General features: G+C 38.9%; 1 protein-coding gene across 10 annotated transcripts in view; it reads left to right on the forward strand.

The window, feature by feature from the left end:
* Positions 1–21,031, forward strand: part of osbpl1a (oxysterol binding protein-like 1A) — a 54,644-nt gene that overhangs the window by 25,337 nt on the left and 8,276 nt on the right. For all 10 annotated transcript variants that reach the window (XM_032525970.1, XM_032525968.1, XM_032525967.1 and 7 more), the window contains one exon: positions 998–1,132. In XM_032525970.1, coding sequence (XP_032381861.1) covers positions 998–1,132 — 135 coding nt within the window. The remainder of the gene's footprint in view (positions 1–997; positions 1,133–21,031) is intronic.

Consider the following 21,031-nt stretch of genomic DNA (forward strand, 5'->3'; position numbering starts at 1 on the left):
AAAAAAAGACATGGAAATCTCACTTTTAAAAATTGTGGATAGAAACATGTCTCCAAATGATTAATAATACTCCAACAATTACCAGAGCAGATTGTGAGCAGATTGCCGTGCTAACATTAGCGTTGTTCTCACAGCAAAGTACAGTCTCACTTCATCGTATAAAAAATGAGTTGTAATGTGTTGAGCAGCATGTTACGTAGATTACGTAGACAGATTACAGTAGATACGATAGGACACTACATTTACATTTATTCATTTGGCAGACACCTTTTTAACAAAGCAACATACTGTACAAGTATGACTGTTTAATGTTGTATTTCGTATGCTGCACTGTAACTTTTATTCTTGTGTTTTATGTGTCTTAATGTTTTTATTTTTAACTGTCTATGCATGTGTTTTATCTGTTTTACGAATTTTTTTTGAGGACAAGGAATAAGTATAAAAGTTTTGTAATACAGAGAAAGACAGAATCGAAGGGTAACACTTTAAAGAAAAAGTGTCAATGTTTAGTGTCGAAAATAGACACGAAAGGCAGCACTAGATCGGCTTAATTAGTGTGAGGAAGAGTCCAAGGAGACAAAAGGTAACATCTCTAAAAATAGAGTCGTGAAGGGTAGTGACACTGAGGGTGATCACGAAAGGCAGCACTAGCACTGACTAATTACTGTGAAGGTAGTCTGAATTGGGTTAGGGTTAGGGTTTTATCGGCCTTAAAGTTTTTATTTTTAACTGTTTGTACTTGTGTTTTATCTGTTTAACTGATTTTGTGTAAAGCACTTTGAATTGCCCTGTTGCTGAAATGTGCTCTACAAATAAATCTGCCTTGCCTTGCCTTACAAATGCCATCTGGACACTAGTAGGCTGCATGTTTGAAAACCAATATTTTTTGGGGTCTTTTTAACAGTCAACTTAAATGTTACACATTCAAATGATGGCAGTGTGAAGACAATTCCTTTCGCTCTGTGATGAAACCCGGTCCTCTTCTTGTCGATTTTAGGAACTCTCCAAGATTACAATGCCAGTGATTTTCAACGAGCCGCTCAGCTTCTTGCAGCGTCTGACGGAGTACATGGAGCACACTTACCTCATCCACCAGGCCAACTCCTACTCAGACTCTATTGAGAGAATGAAGGTAGGACGCTCTGTTGCAAACTCAGCTTAAGCTTAGTACAACAGGGAGTATTTATTCAATTAATAGCATAATAAGATGGGGAGTGGCGATATCGAGGGAGGCAGTGGTGTACGGAATGTATGGATGAATAAGAGCATGTGTGTGAGTTCTGCACAAGGTGTAAACCTAAATCAAAACTACACAGGATGTGGAGGCCGTGAGGAGATGTTGATGCTGGTCCCAGCTCTGGAACATCCTACACAGCGGCATGAGAAAGCTTACACACCCAGGCTGAAGTTGATTAAAAAGATAAATAAATAAAAACATCTTCTGGAAATTGATCTTAATGCCTTTAACTAAAAAAAAAAAGGAAAATCCACCCTTATAAGGACACCAATTTTCTATGTGAATGAATAATATATTGTAAATAAATAAATGTTCTTCCTTAAAATACAGGGGGCATAAGTATACACCCCCCTATGTTAAATTCCCATAGAGGCAGGCAGATTTTTATTATTAAAGGCCAGTTATTTAATGGATCAGGATACTATGCATCCTGATAAAGTTCCCATTTACTAAATAAACTAACCCCACATCATCACACACCTTTCACCATACCTAGAGATAGGCATGGTGTTATTTCAGTTAGCTTAATAGCTGGTTTGATTTGCATTGAGAGATGATCTTATATAAGTTCCCCATGCCTATCTCTGGGCCAGTTGTTCAAAATATTTATCTGATCAAAATTATCGGATTTGGAAATCCCATTTTTTGCTACTCAATCAGGTAATCTGTCTTACTTTTATGCCGGTTTTTCAAAGCAACATTGGATGGATCACCCTGATCCAGATACACAGTTTTCAAGATTACCAATCCATAACCACTGCCTAAATAGGACGACATATCACAACGTGGGCTACCACTACATACAGAACAGGTAGAAGAGCCAGTGGGGTCACCTAAGTTTTAATTTTGAGACAAAACACAAAAATAACTCCCACTTCCATCATAATTCTTTTTATGACCCCTCATCTGAGCCACACAATAAAAACTAATATACATTACAATACATTGTGGACATTTTTGAAAACGTCTTAAAAAAAAAAAGTTAAAAGTGAAGTAGTAGTAGATGTTCAGGTTCTTCTTCATCTAAGGGGAAAGACCAAAATTTGTATTAGATTGTTTCCTTGAAATTAATATCGGTGATGATTGAGATATATATTATTATTTTGTATTTTTTTTTGTTATTTAAATCTGTTTGGGGATTTGTTCATGAGGACAAGATAATTTGTATTTTTTCTTTTTACTTTACTAAACTTAACTAAGGTTAACAAGTCAAGTGCAAATAAAAAAGTATATACACTAAATGATACAAATGTATTTTTTGACCATTTAAAGTTTTACTACGTTTTCGTGCTGAAATCCACCTTGAAATCCACCTTGAATCCCCCCCCCCCCTGTTGGGATCAGGAATATCCTGTTTTTTTGGACAAAGTTATCCAAATCCTACTGACAAGTTTTGAACACACACGTGAAGTGTTGATCCAGATTAAAACTAGGATTGGATTCCGTGATCTAATCTGATTTCAGATCCCTTCATTCCCTTTTGAACACCCATTTTCACGATTTGATCCAATCCGATAACCAAAATCCGATTAGTTTACCTTTGAACAACTGGCCCTAGTTTAAATCTGGTCAAACCTTCACTTTGTGTTGTTCAAACTTGTCAGTAGGATTTGGATAACTTTGATCCAAAAAAACAGGATTATCCTGATCCCAACAGGGGGTAGGATTTCAAGGTGGATTTCAAGGTGGATTCCAGCACAAAAACTTAGTAAAACTTTAAATTGGTCAAATAATACATTCGTATCATTTAGTGTATTTACTTTTTATATTTTGCACTTGACTTGTTTAACCTTAGTCAAGTTTAGTAAAGTAAAAAATAAAATAAAAATACAACTTATCTTGTCCTCATGAAACAATCCCCCAAACAGATTTAAATAACAAAACAAAAATACAAGATAATAAGATATATCTCAATCATCACCGTATATTAATTTCAAGGAAACAATCTAATACAAATTTCTGGTCTTTCCTCCTTAGATGAAGAAGAAAACCCTGAACTTATTTTTTTTTAAGACGTTTCAAAAATGTCACAGTATTTGTTAATGTATATTAGTTTTTTATTGTAGTGCTCAGATGAGGGGTCAAAAAGAAATTATGAGTGGAAGTGGGAGTTATTTTTGTGTTTTGTCTCAAAATGAAAACTTAGAGTGGCTCTTCTACCTGTTCTGTATGTAGCTGGTAGCCCACGTTGTGATATGTCGTCCTAGTTGTATTAGGCCTGCCACCTAGAATCAATCAGAAAACAGTTTTAAATAAAAATGAGAAGTATGTCAAAGTAAGAAGTGTTTTTATTTGCCATCCACGCTAATCTAGAAATAGAGTTTTCTAATTGTTATATATAAGTTAGAATACTTCTTATTATTTTGACCCAGTAAAAGAGAACTTTTGCTAAGTTTTGCTACGGTGTTTAGGTTGTGAAAACGTCAAGTAACTCAAAAAATCTTAAAAAATGTATGTAGGAGCTTATATCAATGGTCTGGCTTTAAAGATAAATTCCCTACTAACAAGGGGAAAAAGAAAAATCGTAATGTGTTATTTTATTATTTTTTTTTGCAGCCTGGCTGGACGCGCTGAGGAGCACTCAGCTTACAGCCACCTACTTACCTCCCAATAAGCAGGACAAGCGACGAGGATGATGAGGAGGATGCAGGGATGTCACTTCGTCTGGAGCTAGCCCCTCACTACAGGTGGCCCCCTTTGCAAAACAAAAATATCCATAATCAGCTTGTCAGAATACTGATGCCGTAGTGTTCGTGCTGTGCCAAGAAAGCCCCGGTCCCTCCCACCCTGCTCTGCTTTTGTTTCACCGAAGTCTCCTCTCGTCTCTCTGAAAACCAGGCAGCCGAGGCCAGCCAGAGGAACTGAGGAGGAAGTTGAAATCTTTCTCCTGTCCAATTGAAAAAAATGACGGCGTGGCAGAAGTAAAACCTGTTATTTTCATTGGTCCATTAAGTTTTTGTTTTCCAAAAATTGTACATACGGTAAAAGAGGAGACTAACACTTTAATATCACTACACCTGCAACATGAACTGAAGCATTAAGTTAAGTATGGTTTAAAGGCCTCAATGCATCCTTTATAGAAGAGCTGAAGTCCCCTTCCCCCTTCCAGTGGACCTCATCGGACTTAATTTTAAAGGCCCCCTGACATGGTTTTTTGGATGGCTTTTGATATAGACCCTTAGGTGATCCCCTAATACTGGTATCTGAAGTCTCTTGTAATATCGACTCAGTGGTCCCCTAATACTGTACTGAAGTCTCTTTTATTAGACCTTAGTGGTCCCCTAATACTGTATCGGCGTCCTTTATATCGACCTAGTGGTCCCCTAATACTGTATCTGACGGCCTCTTTTTATATAGACCTTAGTGGTCCTAATACTGGTATCTGAAGTCTCTTTTATATAGACCTTAGTGGTCCCTAATATTGATCTGAAGTCTCTTTTAAATAGACCCTTAGTGGTCCCCTAATACTGTACTGAAGTCTCTTTTAATATAGCACCTTAGTGATCCCCGAATACTGTTATCTGAATGTCTCTTTTATATAGACCTTCGTGGATCCCCTAATCGGTATCCTGAATTCCTCTTTTTTATATAGTCATTAAGTGGCCCTAATACTGTATCTGAAGTCTCGTCTTATATATAGAACTTAGTGGGCCCCTAATATCTGTACTGAAAAGTCCTCTTTTATAAGACCTTAGCTTAGTTGTCCCCTAAGATATGTATCGAATTCTCATTTATATATAGACCTAGTGGTCCCGCGCCTAATACTGGATCTGAAGTCTCTTTATATAGACCCTTAGTGGTCCCCTAATACTGATCTGAAGTCTCTTTATTATTAAGGTACCAATTTCTCGAACAAAATCCGGGACTTTTCCAGCTCAGAGCGTATTTCCTCCAAAAACAAGTATGTTTTTTTTATTTTTGTAAAACTTAACAGACGGGGACCTAGAACCTAGAGCCTGTTCACTCATTAGTGGCTTGAGTTGAGCCCCCCCCCCACCCAAGGTATGATCCTAGACACAAACCCCTGCTGCTACCTTTCCTACTATTTACTCCACTACTCACTCCACTACACCTCAAGATAGAAATTCCGAAATATTTCAAGATAAAAAATCCATCCTTATACTTCAGATAAAAAGTTCTATATTTCCAGATAAAAAGCCTAATATTTCAAGATAGAAAAGGCCTTAATATTTCAAAATAAGAAAGTCCTATATTCTAAATTCAGATAGAAAGTCCCTAATATTTCAGATAGAAGTCTTATATTCAAATAGAAAGTATCATATCTCCATAATGTTGTAATGTTTAGCTGAACGACTGCCAGCTTTTGCTTTACTGCTCAAGGCTTGTTGCTGCAACAGCGTCCTTGGAATCAGATACACAAAAACTACCTGAGGGCATTTTTCCTTTGACATTGATGCGTATTAAACGAGGTCGCTGCAATGTAAGTTAATAGATAATTGTCCAGCTTGTTATTTACGTTCATAAAGTTCTTGGTTTTAGCTGCTAACAGACATCCGATTAATATTCTAAGTGTCGACACATTATGGGAAGGATTTTAAGGAGGTCGCCTTTTGCTGTTAAAGATAAGATCTTTTTAAAACATAAAAGTCCGCGAAATTGCTTTCGCTTAACTGCACCAACTCCATGTCATAATCACTGATTAGCATCGTAAAACACGGCTTCTAAACATCCTCTGAGCACCGCTGGCTCTGGCGGTCTGGAGCCCCTGCGTGTTGTGGGTGTGCACTATCCGCTACGTTTTGTCAGTTTTTTCTTTCGTTCAATTCCCATTCGGGTCTTTCGCACAGTTGAAAACCGGGACATTTCCGGGACAGTCCAGCGCGGGGACCGGTCGCCAAATCGTGGACGTCCCCGGAACCGGGACGTCTGTCCCCTATTTTAATAGACCTTATTGTGTCCCAAATACTGTAACGAGGAGAGTAGAAAATTATAAATGAGCTTATTAAGTATTAACAATAAAACATGTATACCTGTGTTTATATTTAACAAACAAAAGTGTAGTAATTGGGACAATGCTTGTAAATGCTGACTTACATATTTACTGAGCCCTAATGATTCTCATAGTGTGTAGTTATTACGAATTGGTTGCCCAAAGTGGAAATGACAACCATGTGATTAAAATGACAAGCATTGCAGGCAAAAATCCTCATAATTAAGATTTCCTGCACCATCTGTTCTGCGGCTCACTTGAGAGCATCAGACAAAATGAACACTAAACAGTTGAGCTTCATGTTTCGTTTCTTCTGCTTTTTAAGCAGCTTGTTTGAGTTTTTGTCATTTCCCTCTTACTTTGTTCTTAATGGTTCTCCTCGATGCGTTTTGCCCCGCCCATGGTGTCCTCCGCCCTGCCGCCAAATTTGCAAGAAATCCTGTGACTGTCCATAGAGACCAGTTCCATTCATCAGTGTCTGTCTCAGCCCCTCTCCATACAGAAGGGTACGTGTCAGCTTCCCCAGACAGATTTGTGTCGTTTGTGGGAATGCCTATTCTCAGCTAATGATCATGTGTTTGTCTGTTTGTACAGTGATTATCAGCATTTTACTCTCCCAACCCATAGCAAACAACAGAAATAAGACCATAATTCTTATGTCAGACAGGGGTGTTGAACTCATTTAGTTTTGTGGCCACATACCGTAATTTGATCTCAAGTGGGCCATGCAACTAAAACACTCCAGAAAGATCATGACCTTCATCTTCCGCAGAGTTTTCTTGTTGTCTTTAGGTTGGCTACACAATTTGCTTCCTTAGACACATTTCTAGGCATTGTAGGGAGCTCGGGAGAGAACTCGGATATGTCTCAGGGATTAAAGTGGTAAATTTGGAAGTCGATTATAATCGTTCTCCTGCAATTTTCACTCTTTGCAAAGTCATATCACACTGGCCTGATTGGGGCGGCCATTTTCTGGCCCACGAGCCCTATGTTTGACCCCTTGTGTACGACTTGGTGACAATTACAGCGTGCACTCCAGAAGCGTGATGCTCCACATCCACTCTGTTTGTCCGGTTTGCTAAAATGCCTCTTTCAAATACACCACTGCACTCTTTATTCCTCTGTCATTGTCCTGTCATTTGCCGCCGTTACCACACCTGCTGGAACATTAATTGGTTCGCTTATCTACTACATTACATAACATTACAAACATTACATGAACATTACGTGACATTACATGTCCTTTTAGCTGCGCTTTTATCAAAAAACTGACAATGTGTAGATAATACAGTATATGTCAGACGGTTCCTGCTTCTGAGCACTAACGGGGTTAAGTGTCTTGCCCGGACTAATATAATATATATAGTATATATATATGATGTATATATAGTAGATACTAGTATCTATATATGGTATATATATATGATCTTCGCTGTGGGAATTGAACCCCAGTCTCCCACCCAAAATATTGCATATAACCCTGCGTCTCGCCACCTTCCTGGCTATGACTTTTCCCATTAAATAAAAAGTCACTATATGGTTCCCTCAAATGAATATTTGTGGCTGTTCTGTGCTAATCATAAAAGATATTCACTCTGCAGACACCTTTGCGACCACGTCATCAAACAGAGTCAGGAATATCTGCCCGGACATTGTTTCTCTTGCGAAGACCCATTACACTTGGAGTGGTTTTCAAGTGTAACTGGGGTGGAGTAGAAAAAAAAAGAAAGTAGATATTTCTTTTTGATAGAGTGACCTGACCCTTTAAAATATGTACAGATATAAATACTGTAATCATCCGGATCCATACATCTGTAACACGCGATATATGATTTTTTTTGTGTTTAGAATAGATGTAAAAACAGAACATGTTTCATAGAAACGGCGACACAGTTCACACCTCCTTATGAAAGCAGCCAGTATGGCCGCGTGATTACGAGCTGTCAGTGGGTTTCTTCTTTGTGGTGATTCAATGATTTGATTATAATGGAAGGATACCAGTGGATAGATTACATCGCTCCAGGAGAAAGATAGATTGCACCTCTTATGTCCCAACAAGTGCCAACCCTGTACATCAATTCTGTAATGATGTCAAACTTAGAATAGCACTGGACTGACACACGTTCACACGGTGATTCCAATAATAAGATCATGTCTGGCTTTTTAGTGCGGGAGCTCTGGCTGCCCTGCTGAGTTTTTGTGGTTGGGAACTTAAAGGTCCAATGTGTACATTTTAGTTGTTTATATCACAACACTGTCCTTTGTCAGGATATTTACCACCACCGGCCATTCCAAAGTATTTCTTTGGCTTAAAATTTAAAATTTTCATTTACATTAGCATGAACTGGGGTTAGATGCAAAGGGTAAGCCTGCCTCTCTAGCGAAGCTCCATAGGGCCCATTTTGATGTACCACAGCGTCACCGCGCCATTAGCATTCCATTGACTGCCATTCATGTCTCGGCGCCCACTTGACAGTGAAATAACTTTACATCTGATGCGTGTGAAGACTCTATTTCCTCCGTTATTTTTCTAAAGAAACGCGAAAATGTATAAAAGGCTCCATTATCTTTTTAGCTCACGGTGTGGCTCCGTAGCAGACGTTTTTTGTAAAATAGGCTAACGATTGTGTCGTAACCAAGTGACTTACTGTCGCACAGTAGGGAATTACCGTAAAGTACAGGAGAGGTCGCAGACGTTTGGGTTAAATTACTAATGTTATAGCATTTAGTTAGCAGTAATTAGCTTGTGTCTATGTTAATGTAACTAGCTTTTAGTTAGCAGAATTAGCCTGTGGCTATGGTTAATGTTAACTACATTTTAGTAACAGTAATTAGCCTGTGCCTATGTTAATGTTAACTAGCATGTAAGTTAGCAGTAATTGGCCTGTGGTCTATGTTATCTCCTAACATTACCTACGCTCTCCGTCTCTGCTGATTGGGTATGATTGAGATTTCGTCTCTTGCAACAGCTACCAGAAGACTTACAGCGTCAGACGTTGCTCACGTTCACATCTACGTCTTCAAGCTCAGTTGGAGGCTGCGCAGTAACGCTCAGCATCACGGAAAAGAGCTTCTAATAGACTTCACTGGTCTCTGTTTAGAGCAATGGGATCTGTTGGTCCATTTCTTAACTGTCTATGGGTAGACGCTACATATTCATGCGCCACTTGAAATACATTAGCCAGTAAGGACATACAGGACATACTGTTTTGCCTTTCGCGTTTTTGGTGTCACATGATAAACTCATAGGACTGATAATGGTATCTCACCAAGAAAAAAAAACGATATGAAAGAGCAAGAGACTGACTTTTTGAAGCGTGAAGAGCCACCGTAGTGTAAAACATACAGTTCTTGGAACTGCATGGCATGGCACAAGAGAGTTGTTGTGATATACAGTAGATCTCAACGCTAGATGGGAGAAATTTCTACACATCAGACCTTGGAAGCTTAGTGTAATTCTGTTGGATACAGAACTTAGAATTCTTTCAGGCAACAATAACTGAATTTTCACCACTGTCGTACTGTAATCATAAAGCAAGCAGCGGTGATTTAACACAAAACGTAGTTTGCCAGCACTAATCCAAAGTGAGATTGTTTTCATTTTCATTCATAATGACCAAACACAGTTATGGTGCACTGGCACTCTTTCTGAACCAGAATTATATCTGAACATCCCATCACACACAAGAATGACAGTGCTGATTGTGCAAAATGATATGGAGCAGTGCAGCTGCTTTTGATGCAGTCTTGTAGGAGTATGAATGCACACTTGAGTTGTTGAATATGTAAATCAAGGGGTGTTCACCTCACAGATTCTTTTATGGCACAGCCGTTCTGCATTTTCAGTCATAGACATGGACATAAAGACATGAACAAATTGTTCAAATTCCAAAAGCTTGAATTCATAAAAAGAGGATATTGGCAGAAGTCAGTCTCAGTTACAACGTTTTAGCATTTCTTCCTGTCCCTTTTCCCCTCACACTCATGCTCACTCACACGGCTTTTTTGTCATTTCACACAAGAACGACATCGTTGCGGGGCTATTTAAAAGCTGCCGTGTTCCCAGAGGCTGCCAAAGAAACTAAATCATTTGAATGTTTCTCATTTACAGCCAGTCTAGTGCTTTAATGGTTTACACCTGTGCCAGGCCTCGAGCGCTCAGCGGTGCAGCCTTTGGAAGTGTGATTGGAAAGGTAGAGCGCGCAATAAAAGGCTGCTCAGGATTTCAGACCTGGCCTGGTCTCTATCGGAATAAGTCAACTTGTACAGCATATGTGGGGTTTACACATGATGGTATGCGTATGGATGATACAGCGGGGTCTGCGAAGGAAATACACTGTATCACTTAACCCTCATGTTGTCTCGGGTCAAATGGACCCGTTTTCCTATATCTATGTGTTCTTTTTAATTCCCCAAAATAACATGATTGATTCCACACAACGCTCTTTGGCATGTACAAATCTATACTTTCATTCATTTTTTGGGTGTCTTATTTATTTTATAGCATTTGGGGAAACAATTGAAGTGGTTTTAATCGTTAAATTAATAGTAAAAGTGATTGTCCATCAACATACTTTCCTTTAATTTGGTCAAAAAATTCCTAATTTTCTGCTTTTCTACTCAAACATTAGGTATAGTTTTCTAAAAAGGAGAACACAAATAAACTCCCCAAATTACTGTATGACTAAAGTTAGAGTTAGTGTAACAGTACGTAGTGTTAAACGTCAAACAAAAGTGACAAACGTTGAAATATTTTTTGAAAAAAGGACAAAATGTTAAAACCATTGATTAAAAAGCGCAACAAAAGTGTGATTTTCAATTTTGACGAGAAGACACACTCCTGCAGCTCTTTTTGCACTGTAATGTGTAAGAGTTCCTCTTTAACCCTCGTGTTTTCTTCCCTCCGACCGGAAATTTAAAATTTAAAAACCTTTATTGAGGTCACGGTCGTCTTTCTCGACCTTGTTGTGTCTTTCCCCCCAATGATTTTGTCACATTTTCAACCTTTTGTCGACTTTTTCTGAGCCTTTTGAAATTTCAGTGGCTTTTTTCCCCAAATTTTGAAAGCTTTTTGGACATTTTTGTTAATTTTTTTGACATATTTTCACATTTTTGTCACTTTATTTGACATTTCTTCTCATTTTAGTCACTTTTTGACATTTTTCTCTCTTTTCTTACACTTTTAAAAAAGTTCTTTTACCAATTGTTTTTTCTCCAAATGCTAGAAAATTGACAAAAAAACACACAAATTCAATAAAAGTAGTGAGCTGATTATTCATTTAACTTGTGAGGATGTTGTTGGGAACCATCCACGTAACTTTTTTGGGGAAATCTGTTTGAAAGAAACCCAATTTCTGATTTTGAAACATTTTAGAAAGGGGTCAATTTGACCTGAAGACAACAGGAGGTTAAGTTCAGTATGTTGCATAATGGATGTAGTCTGTCATTATGTAGCACCTTTCTCCTCACTTCACCTTGCCTTCCTGGTTCTGGTACCATCTAGTGGATTATATGTATATCATTGTCCCTCTTCTGGCTTTTTGCAGTCTCAGTAAAACACTGTAATTTGTGGTCTACACATACTATTTATGGACACACTTGTTACTTTATATGGAAGCAGATGTTGCAGCGAAAAATGAGCACATCTGACATTATAAACACTATGCACTGTGTAAAAGGGAGGTGGCTAATGGTTTATACCCAAGTCCATTCCCGTCATTTGAGCCCCTCTCCTCCGCAGGAATCGTTTTCTCTGGCTGGCCATTTGAGACGGCCGCTCAAGGCAGCTTCCTCCATTACAGATAACCATGGCTCGTCCCTCTCAGCTCCGTCTCTGTCCCTCTCTGTGGGTCTGATAATGATGACGTGCGGATGGGAGGATCAGTCAGCGGGCTGTTAATTTCTCACAGTCTGATAGTACAACACATTTGCCTTCTTCCATTTGTGATGAGAAGGAAGTGCAAATAAAAAGTTGGTAGCCATGAAGCACTTTATCAAATGTGAAGATGACATGTTTCTACTGTATGAGTGATTAGTCTTTTTTTCTGTGTGTATATGTGTGTATGTGTGTGTGTGTGTGTGTGTGTGGTGTGTGGGTGGGGGGTGATCTCAGGTGCGCAGTCTGAAATTGGAGCAGGAGGTCGAGAAGAATAGATCCTCTCGGAAGCGCTGCAGACTCTCGCCACAGAGCACCACGAACTCGAGCAATCCGTCGTCAAGGGATCGTCGCCGCGGGCGCCCCAGCGAGGATGGTTCCACACCCGTGTTCGGTGAGTTGTCAAGTTCTCAGACACCCTCGGAACGCGGGATTCTGTGACGAGCTCCCGCTCACGGGCCGCCGCTTCGTCATTCACCCCTAGGACATTGGATACTTTCTCCCCCGGTCAGTGTCCTTGGTATTTGGTTTGCCGCTCCTCAAGTGTGACGTCGCGCAAGTGTGTCCTGGTTGTGTTGTAATAACTTGAAGCCTTTTCACGTGAATGAGTTTTTTGGGGGTGAGGAACCTGCACGGTGAAGTAACATTTTCAAATTGACTGATGCTTGAGGATTGTTTTGAACATGAGGATTACTTTTCATTGCTATATTTTAACCTTTTGATCTAATTTGTGCTTTATGTAACCATTTCTATTGTCAAAAGGCAGTATATGACGGCTGTGTCGCGCATGGGAGGTCTGCATTGTTTGTTGCACAGCATGATTTTTGTATGAATAATATTTATAGATTTGTCATTTAAATAGCAGCCCGCAACGAATTCATCACAAAATCACTATAAAGAAAAAACTGATATATATTATTGTTTATATACAGTATATGTAACAACAAGTATATACTTTTAACACAAGTCTGAATGAGACTCGTTTTTTAAACCATAGCCGTTTAAATATGTGAGATTTTAAAGTCACTTCAATTTTTTATTCATATAACCCATATGACTTGACTGGAGAGTTAAAAAATCTGATAACAATATATCGTTGTTTGTTTTTGTTTTTTAACATAAACGTCTTGATATGAATCCCTTGGTTTCATTTTTCAAACAAAACAAAAACAATACCAAGATGTTTCCTGACTTAACTCACCGTTTGCTGGTGGACAACCAGGAACGGTGACACGTTTTAACATTATCTCACAGACAAATCTAAAACTAAACTGTAATTTCCTGGTTTTTTTGGCCGACATGAATACCTGACACTGCATTATGTGCATGATGCAGTCTATACTCCACTTCCGGGATTGCTCCAATGCCACTGGAAATTCCACAGTATTTCACTTTTTTTAGGCTTAATTCCTTTACCTTCCACTTCTCTGTGTTGGCGTTCTAACCTCCGGTGGATTTCTGAGGACTATGGTTACCTGGTCCTCAGATCTCTGCGGGTAATCCAGACAGCTAGCTATACTATCTGTCACATCTGAATATGTTACCTGTCCTCAGGTCTCTGCGGGTAAATCCGACAGCTAGCTAGACTATCTGTCCAATCTGAGGACTATAGTTTCTGGTCCTCAGATCTCGCAGGGTAAATCCAGACAGTAGCTAGACTTTCTGTCCAATCTGAGACTATGGTATCACTGGTCCTAGATCTCTGCAAGGTAAATCCAGCAGCTAGCTAGACTATCTGTCCAATCTGAGGACATGGTTACCTGGTTCTCAGTCTCTGCGGGTAAATCCAGACAGCTACTAGACTACTGTCCATCTGAGACTATAGTTACCTGGTCCTCAGATCTCTGCAGGTAAATCCAGACGCTACTAGACTATCTTCCAATCTGAGGACTATGGTTACCTGGTCCTCAGATCTCTGCAGGGTAAATCCAGACAGCTAGCTAGACTATCTTTTGAACAAACACACCAAAACAGTCTTCCCGAGGCTATTTGGCAGCGGCACCCGTTGCTTAGTGCCGCCCTGAACATCGTGGTTGGTGTAACAATGCCAATAAATCCTAGCACTTCTTTTTGCTATCCAAGAATGGTGGGTGGACTAGCCAGACCTTCCTCCACAGCACCGTGAGAAGGTCTGGCAACGCGAGACTAGCATTAAGCTTTAATGGCCAACATTTCGACCCTGATCTGTGGTTAATGGCTATCACTGGCTGTATCATCAGACCACAACCACTGGCACGGGATCATTCATTTTATCCCATGGTCTGGGTGAATACTTTTTTCTGATTGGCTGTAGGATGTCTATTAAAATGTGATATTTGGACAACTACTATGCCCAGTAGTTCCAGTAAATATGACTAAATAAATGCAAATTGAAATGGGTAAACATAATAATTATGAATCTGTTATTCCAACACAAGTGTAGTCCTCAGTGCCTTAGCTTATGGATGGCACCTTAAAAGTTAAAGAAGTAAGTTATACTGCTTCTCTAAACGTATTTCACTGCATCACAGCAATCACCCCACATGTTAGCACCCTACTTAGTACACATAGCATCGCCTGTCATTTGTTTGTGAAAGACTTGATTTGGGGACAGGACATGGCTGGGACGCTAGCATGTCTTGTTTTTAAACCTGTCAAACATACTGATTTTCAACCATTGCGATATTGATTTTTGACTCGTGCTGTACAGCGTTAGCTTTCCGGCTCGTAGCTGTCTGAGAATTCAACGAGCTAAATGGGCTAGAAATGTCTCCCGTTGCCAGGTGGTATCGAGGGTCTGTCCTATTTACTGAGCAGTAAAAAACATTCCATTGCATAAGAACCTTTTGGGAATGATTGTTCCAGGTATTATGCTGCGTTCTATTATTTATCCAAGTCGGAGTTTTGACTAGAAAGTCAGACGTTGCCTAGCAACATGCCCCATTTCTTCCGACAACCCTTGTGGACACCGAGCAAGAATTCCGAGGTCCGAGTCCGAGTCGGTTCGTTGAGGATAATAGAACGCAGCAAAGTCAAACCCTCCGGTGTTTACCATGAACGGAGTTATCATTGACAAAAACTTCAGATATTGATTGTGAAACACATGAAAATATAAATTTATGGTCTAAAAATGTTGGTAAGTGAACACTGGTGGAAGCAGACCTTCAAGGGGTCCACTATCAGGAATTAATGGATTCTGGGCCTCCCCGTCGTCCATGAATTCCAAATATTGGACACATTATATCCCTCTTTCAAAAAATTTGAGTTATACCCTTTTCAGATCATTGTATAATTTCCTCCTACTACAATGAAAGTGAATGAATGGCTTTCACGTGTCCATCCCAGAATCAGACTCGGAGATCTCCCTGAGCGGCTTTGAGACGGTGGCCAGCCAATCGTTTGACGAGGGACGAGGACGAAGGCTCTGTCATGTTGTTAAGCACCCCTCAGCAGCCCCGCCGGCATGTTCCAGAGGATCACCATGGCGACAGGACGAGACTCAACCCACGGGATCACAAAGCATAGGTCAGCGGGCCGCCCGCCCCCACAGTTTTTCGTAAACGACTGCTGACCCCCCCGCGCTTTTTCCTCCTTTCATCAAAAGAAACAAACTCCACCAAGCGCTCCTCTCCTCTCAGCAGACTGTTATCCTTCCAGTTTATTCTTGCTGTGGTATATTATTACATCAGATGTTTATTTACCAACCTGCTGTGAGAAACGGCCTTTGTTTTTTTTCTTCATTTGATGTCCTCACACGGTTCTTTCCACTTAGTAGTTGAATAATTTAGCCAGGGCCAGACTGGTGAGAAAGAAAGAAAGAGGTTTTATGATGAAGTGAGCTCTGTGTTGGAGCTGTTAAATATTGATAGGTCACAGTGAAATGCAATTCTCAGGTCTGCAGTAGGATCTCATGTTGGCTAGTCCCTCCGCTTGTGTTCAAATATGCTACTCCTCTTGGGATTTTATGTATATTATCCTAACCCAAACCTGTACCTGTAAAATAAGTTTAACATGGTTGGTCCGTTGTTTCTGTTGGACTCACTGAGCAGTTAGATAGTTGATGGATGATCCCAAGGCTTTTCACCATCATTGAACCGGTGTGATTTCCCCTCTGGGCTTTGTTCCAGTATGTCCATAATACATTACAGGTTTTTCTTGACTATATTCACATGCCTGCAGCTATTATATGTCGGATATGTTATTTACTCTAATGAAAAGCATCTAATTTTAGATCACAAAGTCAAGGTATCAAACAAACCTTATAGAATAATAATACTGGTGTGTTGTGGTGTGTTGTGTGTGTTGTGTGTCGTGTGTGATTCTAGGACCAGGTTACCTGCACCAATGTTTTCAAAAATGACTTCAGTATTTGGAGTATCCTAAGGAACTGCATTGGATGGTAGACAATTTTAAATATTATTTGTTTTATTAGTCATGCTAGTTGTACCGTTTGCAGCTGTGTTCAGTGAAAACGCTGTTAAACCCACTATACACTACCAGCTCAACACCAAACTGCAGACAGAAAGTTAGAAAACTAGTGGTAAACATAGAGCATTTAGATTTCACTCAGGGGTTGTAGAGACCAAAAACAGAGCAAAGTGAATAAAGGACTTTATAATGCTTAATTTTCCGGTTAATACTGTACTTGTATTTTTTTTTTACTAGAACATGTTTACATAGGCTACTTTAATATTTAAAATACACATTGTTCTCTGAAAATCCCTGTATTCTCCCTCGTTGATTTAACAATTTTATTTATTAATTTATTTGACGGGGACAGTGTGCATTAATTAACATGGCTGTAAATGCACCAGAATTAGCAAAGGCTATTTTTCCATCCGTTGTCCCAAAACAAATCTACAAAACAACAATAAGAAGATTCGTGAAAAATAAAATTCAAAAAGCAGTAAAACATATATAACTCTTCAAATCTTGTTGTTTCTGATTGGCACATTGCACTCTTGCCGTCTCTGTAACAGCACTGTAGAGGCACGTTATAAAAAATAGTTATGACAATACCGGTCTGGGGCTTGTTTAAAAATACAGGCTGTGTGCAATGAATTTAATCATTTATACTGTTAATTGATCCCCAGTGGGGAAATTACAATTTACACTCTGTTTTGTTAGTAATCACTACACACAGGCCTGACTACACACACATACTCAGGACCTATTCATGCACAATGGAGAGATGTCGATTGAGTGGGCTGCCAGTGCTGGACCAGCGTCCTGAGCAGGTACAGTGCTTGCTCAAGAGCACCTGGTAGTGCCCGGAGGTGAAGTGGAATCTCTCCAGCTCCCAATCCACCCTCTGGTCCGTACAAGGACTTGAACCAGGAACCCTCCGGTTCCCAACCTAACAGACTGAGCTACTGCCACCCAATTCTCTTTGGATTGAGCATTGTGATACTTTCACAGTATTTACATAGCACCTCAGCTGCTTTATTAAAAAGAAAAAAAAAAAAAAAAAGACATGGAAATCTCACTTTTAAAAATTGTGGATAGAAACATGTCTCCAAATGATTAATAATACTCCAACAATTACCAGAGCAATTGTAGCGATTGCCGTGCTAACTTAGCGTTGTTCTCACAGCAAAGTACAGTCTCACTTCATCGTATAAAAAATGAGTTGTAATGTGTTGAGCAGCATGTTACGTAGATTAGTAGACAGATTACAGTAATACGATAGGACAACTACATTTACATTTATTCATTTGGCAGACACCTTTTTAACAAAGCAACATACTGTACAAGTATGACTGTTTAATGTTGTATTTCGTATGCTGCACTGTAACTTTTATTCTTGTGTTTTATGTGTCTTAATGTTTTTATTTTTAACTGTCTATGCATGTGTTTTATCTGTTTTACGAATTTTTTTTGAGGACAAGGAATAAGTATAAAAGTTTTGTAATACAGAGAAAGACAGAATCGAAGGGTAACACTTAAAGAAAAAGTGTCAATGTTTAGTGTCGAAAATAGACACGAAAGGCAGCACTAGATCGGCTTAATTATGTTGAGGAGAGTCCAAGGAGACAAAAGGTAACATCTCTAAAAATAGAGTCGTGAAGGGTAGTGACACTGAGGGTGATCACGAAAGGCAGCACTAGCACTGACAATTACTGTGAAGGTAGTCTGAATGGGGTTGGTTAGGGTTTATTCGCCTTAAAGTTTTTATTTTTAACTGTTTGTACTTGTGTTTTATCTGTTTAACTGATTTTGTGTAAAGCACTTTGAATTGCCCTGTTGCTGAAATGTGCTCTACAAATAAATCTGCCTTGCCTTGCCTTACAAATGCCATCGGACCACTAGTAGGCTGCATGTTTGAAAACCAATATTTTTTGGGTCTTTTTACAGTCACTTAAATGTTACACATTCAATGATGGCAGTGTGAAGACAATTCCTTTCGCTCTGTGATGAAACCCGGTCCTCTTCTTGTCGTTTTAGGAACTCTCCAAGATTACAATGCCAGTGATTTTCAACGAGCCGCTCAGCTTCTGGCAGCGTCTGACGGAGTACATGGAGCACACTTACCTCATCCACCAGCCAACTCCTCCCAGACTCTATTGAGAGATGAAGGTAGGACGCTCTGTTGCAAACTCGCTTAAGCTTAGTCAACAGGGAGTATTTATTCAATTAATAGCAAATAATATGGGGAGTGGCGATATCGAGGGAGGCAGGGGTGTACGGATGTATGGATGAATAAGACATGTGTGTGAGTTCTGCACAAGGTGTAAACCTAAACAAACTACACAGGATTGGAGGCCGTGAGGAGATGTTGATGCTGGTCCCACTCTGGAACTCCTACACACGCATGAGAAAGCTTACACACCAGGCTGAAGTGATTAAAAAGATAAATAATAAAAACATCTTCTGGAAATTGATCTTAATGCCTTTAACTAAAAAAAAAAGGAAAATCCACCCTTTATGGAACCAATTTTCTATGTGAATGATAATATATTGTAAATAATAAATGTTCTTCCTTAAAATCAGGGGCATAAGTATACACCCCCCTATGTTAATTCCCATAGAGGCAGGCAGATTTTTATTATTAAGGCCGTTATTTATGATCAATACTATGCACTGAAATTTCCCATTTATCTAAATAAACTACCCCACATCATCACACACCTTTCACCATACCTAAGATAGGCATGGGTTTATTTCTGTTAGCTTAATAGCTGGTTTGATTTGCATTGAGAGATGATCTTTAAATAGTTCCCCATGCCTATCTCTAGGGGCCAGTTGTTCAAAATTTAATCTGGATCAAAATTATTCGATTTGGAAATCCCATTTTTTGCTACTCAGGATCAGGTAATCTGTCTTACTTTTATGCCGGTTTTTCAAAGCAACATTGGACTGGATCACCCTGATCCAGATACACAGTTTTCAAGATTACCAATCCGGATTACCACTGCTCTAAATAGGACGACATATCACAACGTGGGCTACCAGCTACTACAAACAGGTAGAAGAGCCAAGATGGGGTCACTCTAAGTTTATTTTTGAGACAACACAAAAATAACTCCCACTTCCATTCATAATTTCTTTTATGACCCCTCATCTGACCACTACAATAAAAAACTAATATACATTAACAAATACATTGTGGACATTTTTGAAAACGTCTTAAAAAAATAAAAGTTAAAAGTGAGTAGTAGTAGAATGTTCGGGTTCTTCTCATCTAAGGAGGAAAGACCGAATTTGTATTAGATTGTTTCCTTGAATTAATATCGGTGATGATTGAGATAATATTATTATTTTGTATTTTTTTGTTGATTTAATCTGTTTGGGGGATTGTTTCATGAGGACAAGTAATTTGTATTTTTATTTTCTTTTTTACTTACTAACTTAACTAAGGTTACAAGTCAAGTGCAAATAAAAAGTATATACCACTAAATGATACAAAGGTATTATTTGACCAATTTAAAGTTTTACTACGTTTTCGTGCTGAAATCCACCTTGAAATCCACCTTGAATCCCCCCCCCCCCTGTTGGGATCAGGAAATCCTGTTTTTTTTGATCAAAGTTATCCAAATCCTACTGACAAGTTTTGACAACACAAAGTGAAGGTTTGATCCAGATTAAAACTAGGATTGGATTCCGTGATCTAATCTGATTTCAGATCCCTTCATTCCCTTTTGAACAACCCATTTTCACGATTTGATCCATCCGATAACCAAAATCCGTTAGTTTACCTTTGAACAACTGGCCCTAGTTTTAATCTGGATCAAACCTTCACTTTGTTTTGTTCAAAACTTGTCAGTAGATTGGATAACTTTGATCCAAAAAACGGATTATCCTGATCCCACAGGGGGTAGGATTTCAAGGTGGATTTCAAGGTGGATTCCAGCACAAAAACTTAGTAAAACTTTAAATTGTCAAAATTACATTCGTATCATTTAGTGTATTTACTTTTTATATTTTGCACTTGACTTGTTTAACCTTAGTCAAGTTTAGTAAAGTAAAAATAAAAAAAAAATACAACTTATCTTGTCCTCATAACAATCCCCAAACAGATTAAATAACAAAACAAAAATACAAGATAAAAGATATATCTCAATCATCACCGTATATTAATTTCAAGGAAACAATCTAATACAAATTTCTGGTCTTTCCTCCTATATGAAAAAGACCCTAATTAATTTTTTTTTAAGACGTTTTCAAAAATGTCCACAATGTATTTGTTAATGTATATTAGTTTTATTCGTAGTGGCTCAGATGGGGGTCATAAAAGAAATTATGATTGAAGTGGGATTTTATTTTTGTGTTTGTCTCAAAATGAAAACTATGAGTGGCTCTTTCACCTGTTCTGTATGTAGCTGGTAGCCCACGTTGTGATATGTCGTCCTATTAGAGCAGTGGTAATCCGATTTGTGTATCTTGAAAACTGTGTATCTGGATCAGGTGATCCAGTCCAATGTTGCTTTGAAAAACCGGCATAAAAGTAGACAGATTACCTGATCCTGAGTAGCAAAAAATGGGATTTCCC

The sequence above is a fragment of the Etheostoma spectabile genome, chromosome 9 (genome assembly GCF_008692095.1).
Source record: "Etheostoma spectabile isolate EspeVRDwgs_2016 chromosome 9, UIUC_Espe_1.0, whole genome shotgun sequence".
Classification (NCBI taxonomy): domain Eukaryota; kingdom Metazoa; phylum Chordata; class Actinopteri; order Perciformes; family Percidae; genus Etheostoma; species Etheostoma spectabile.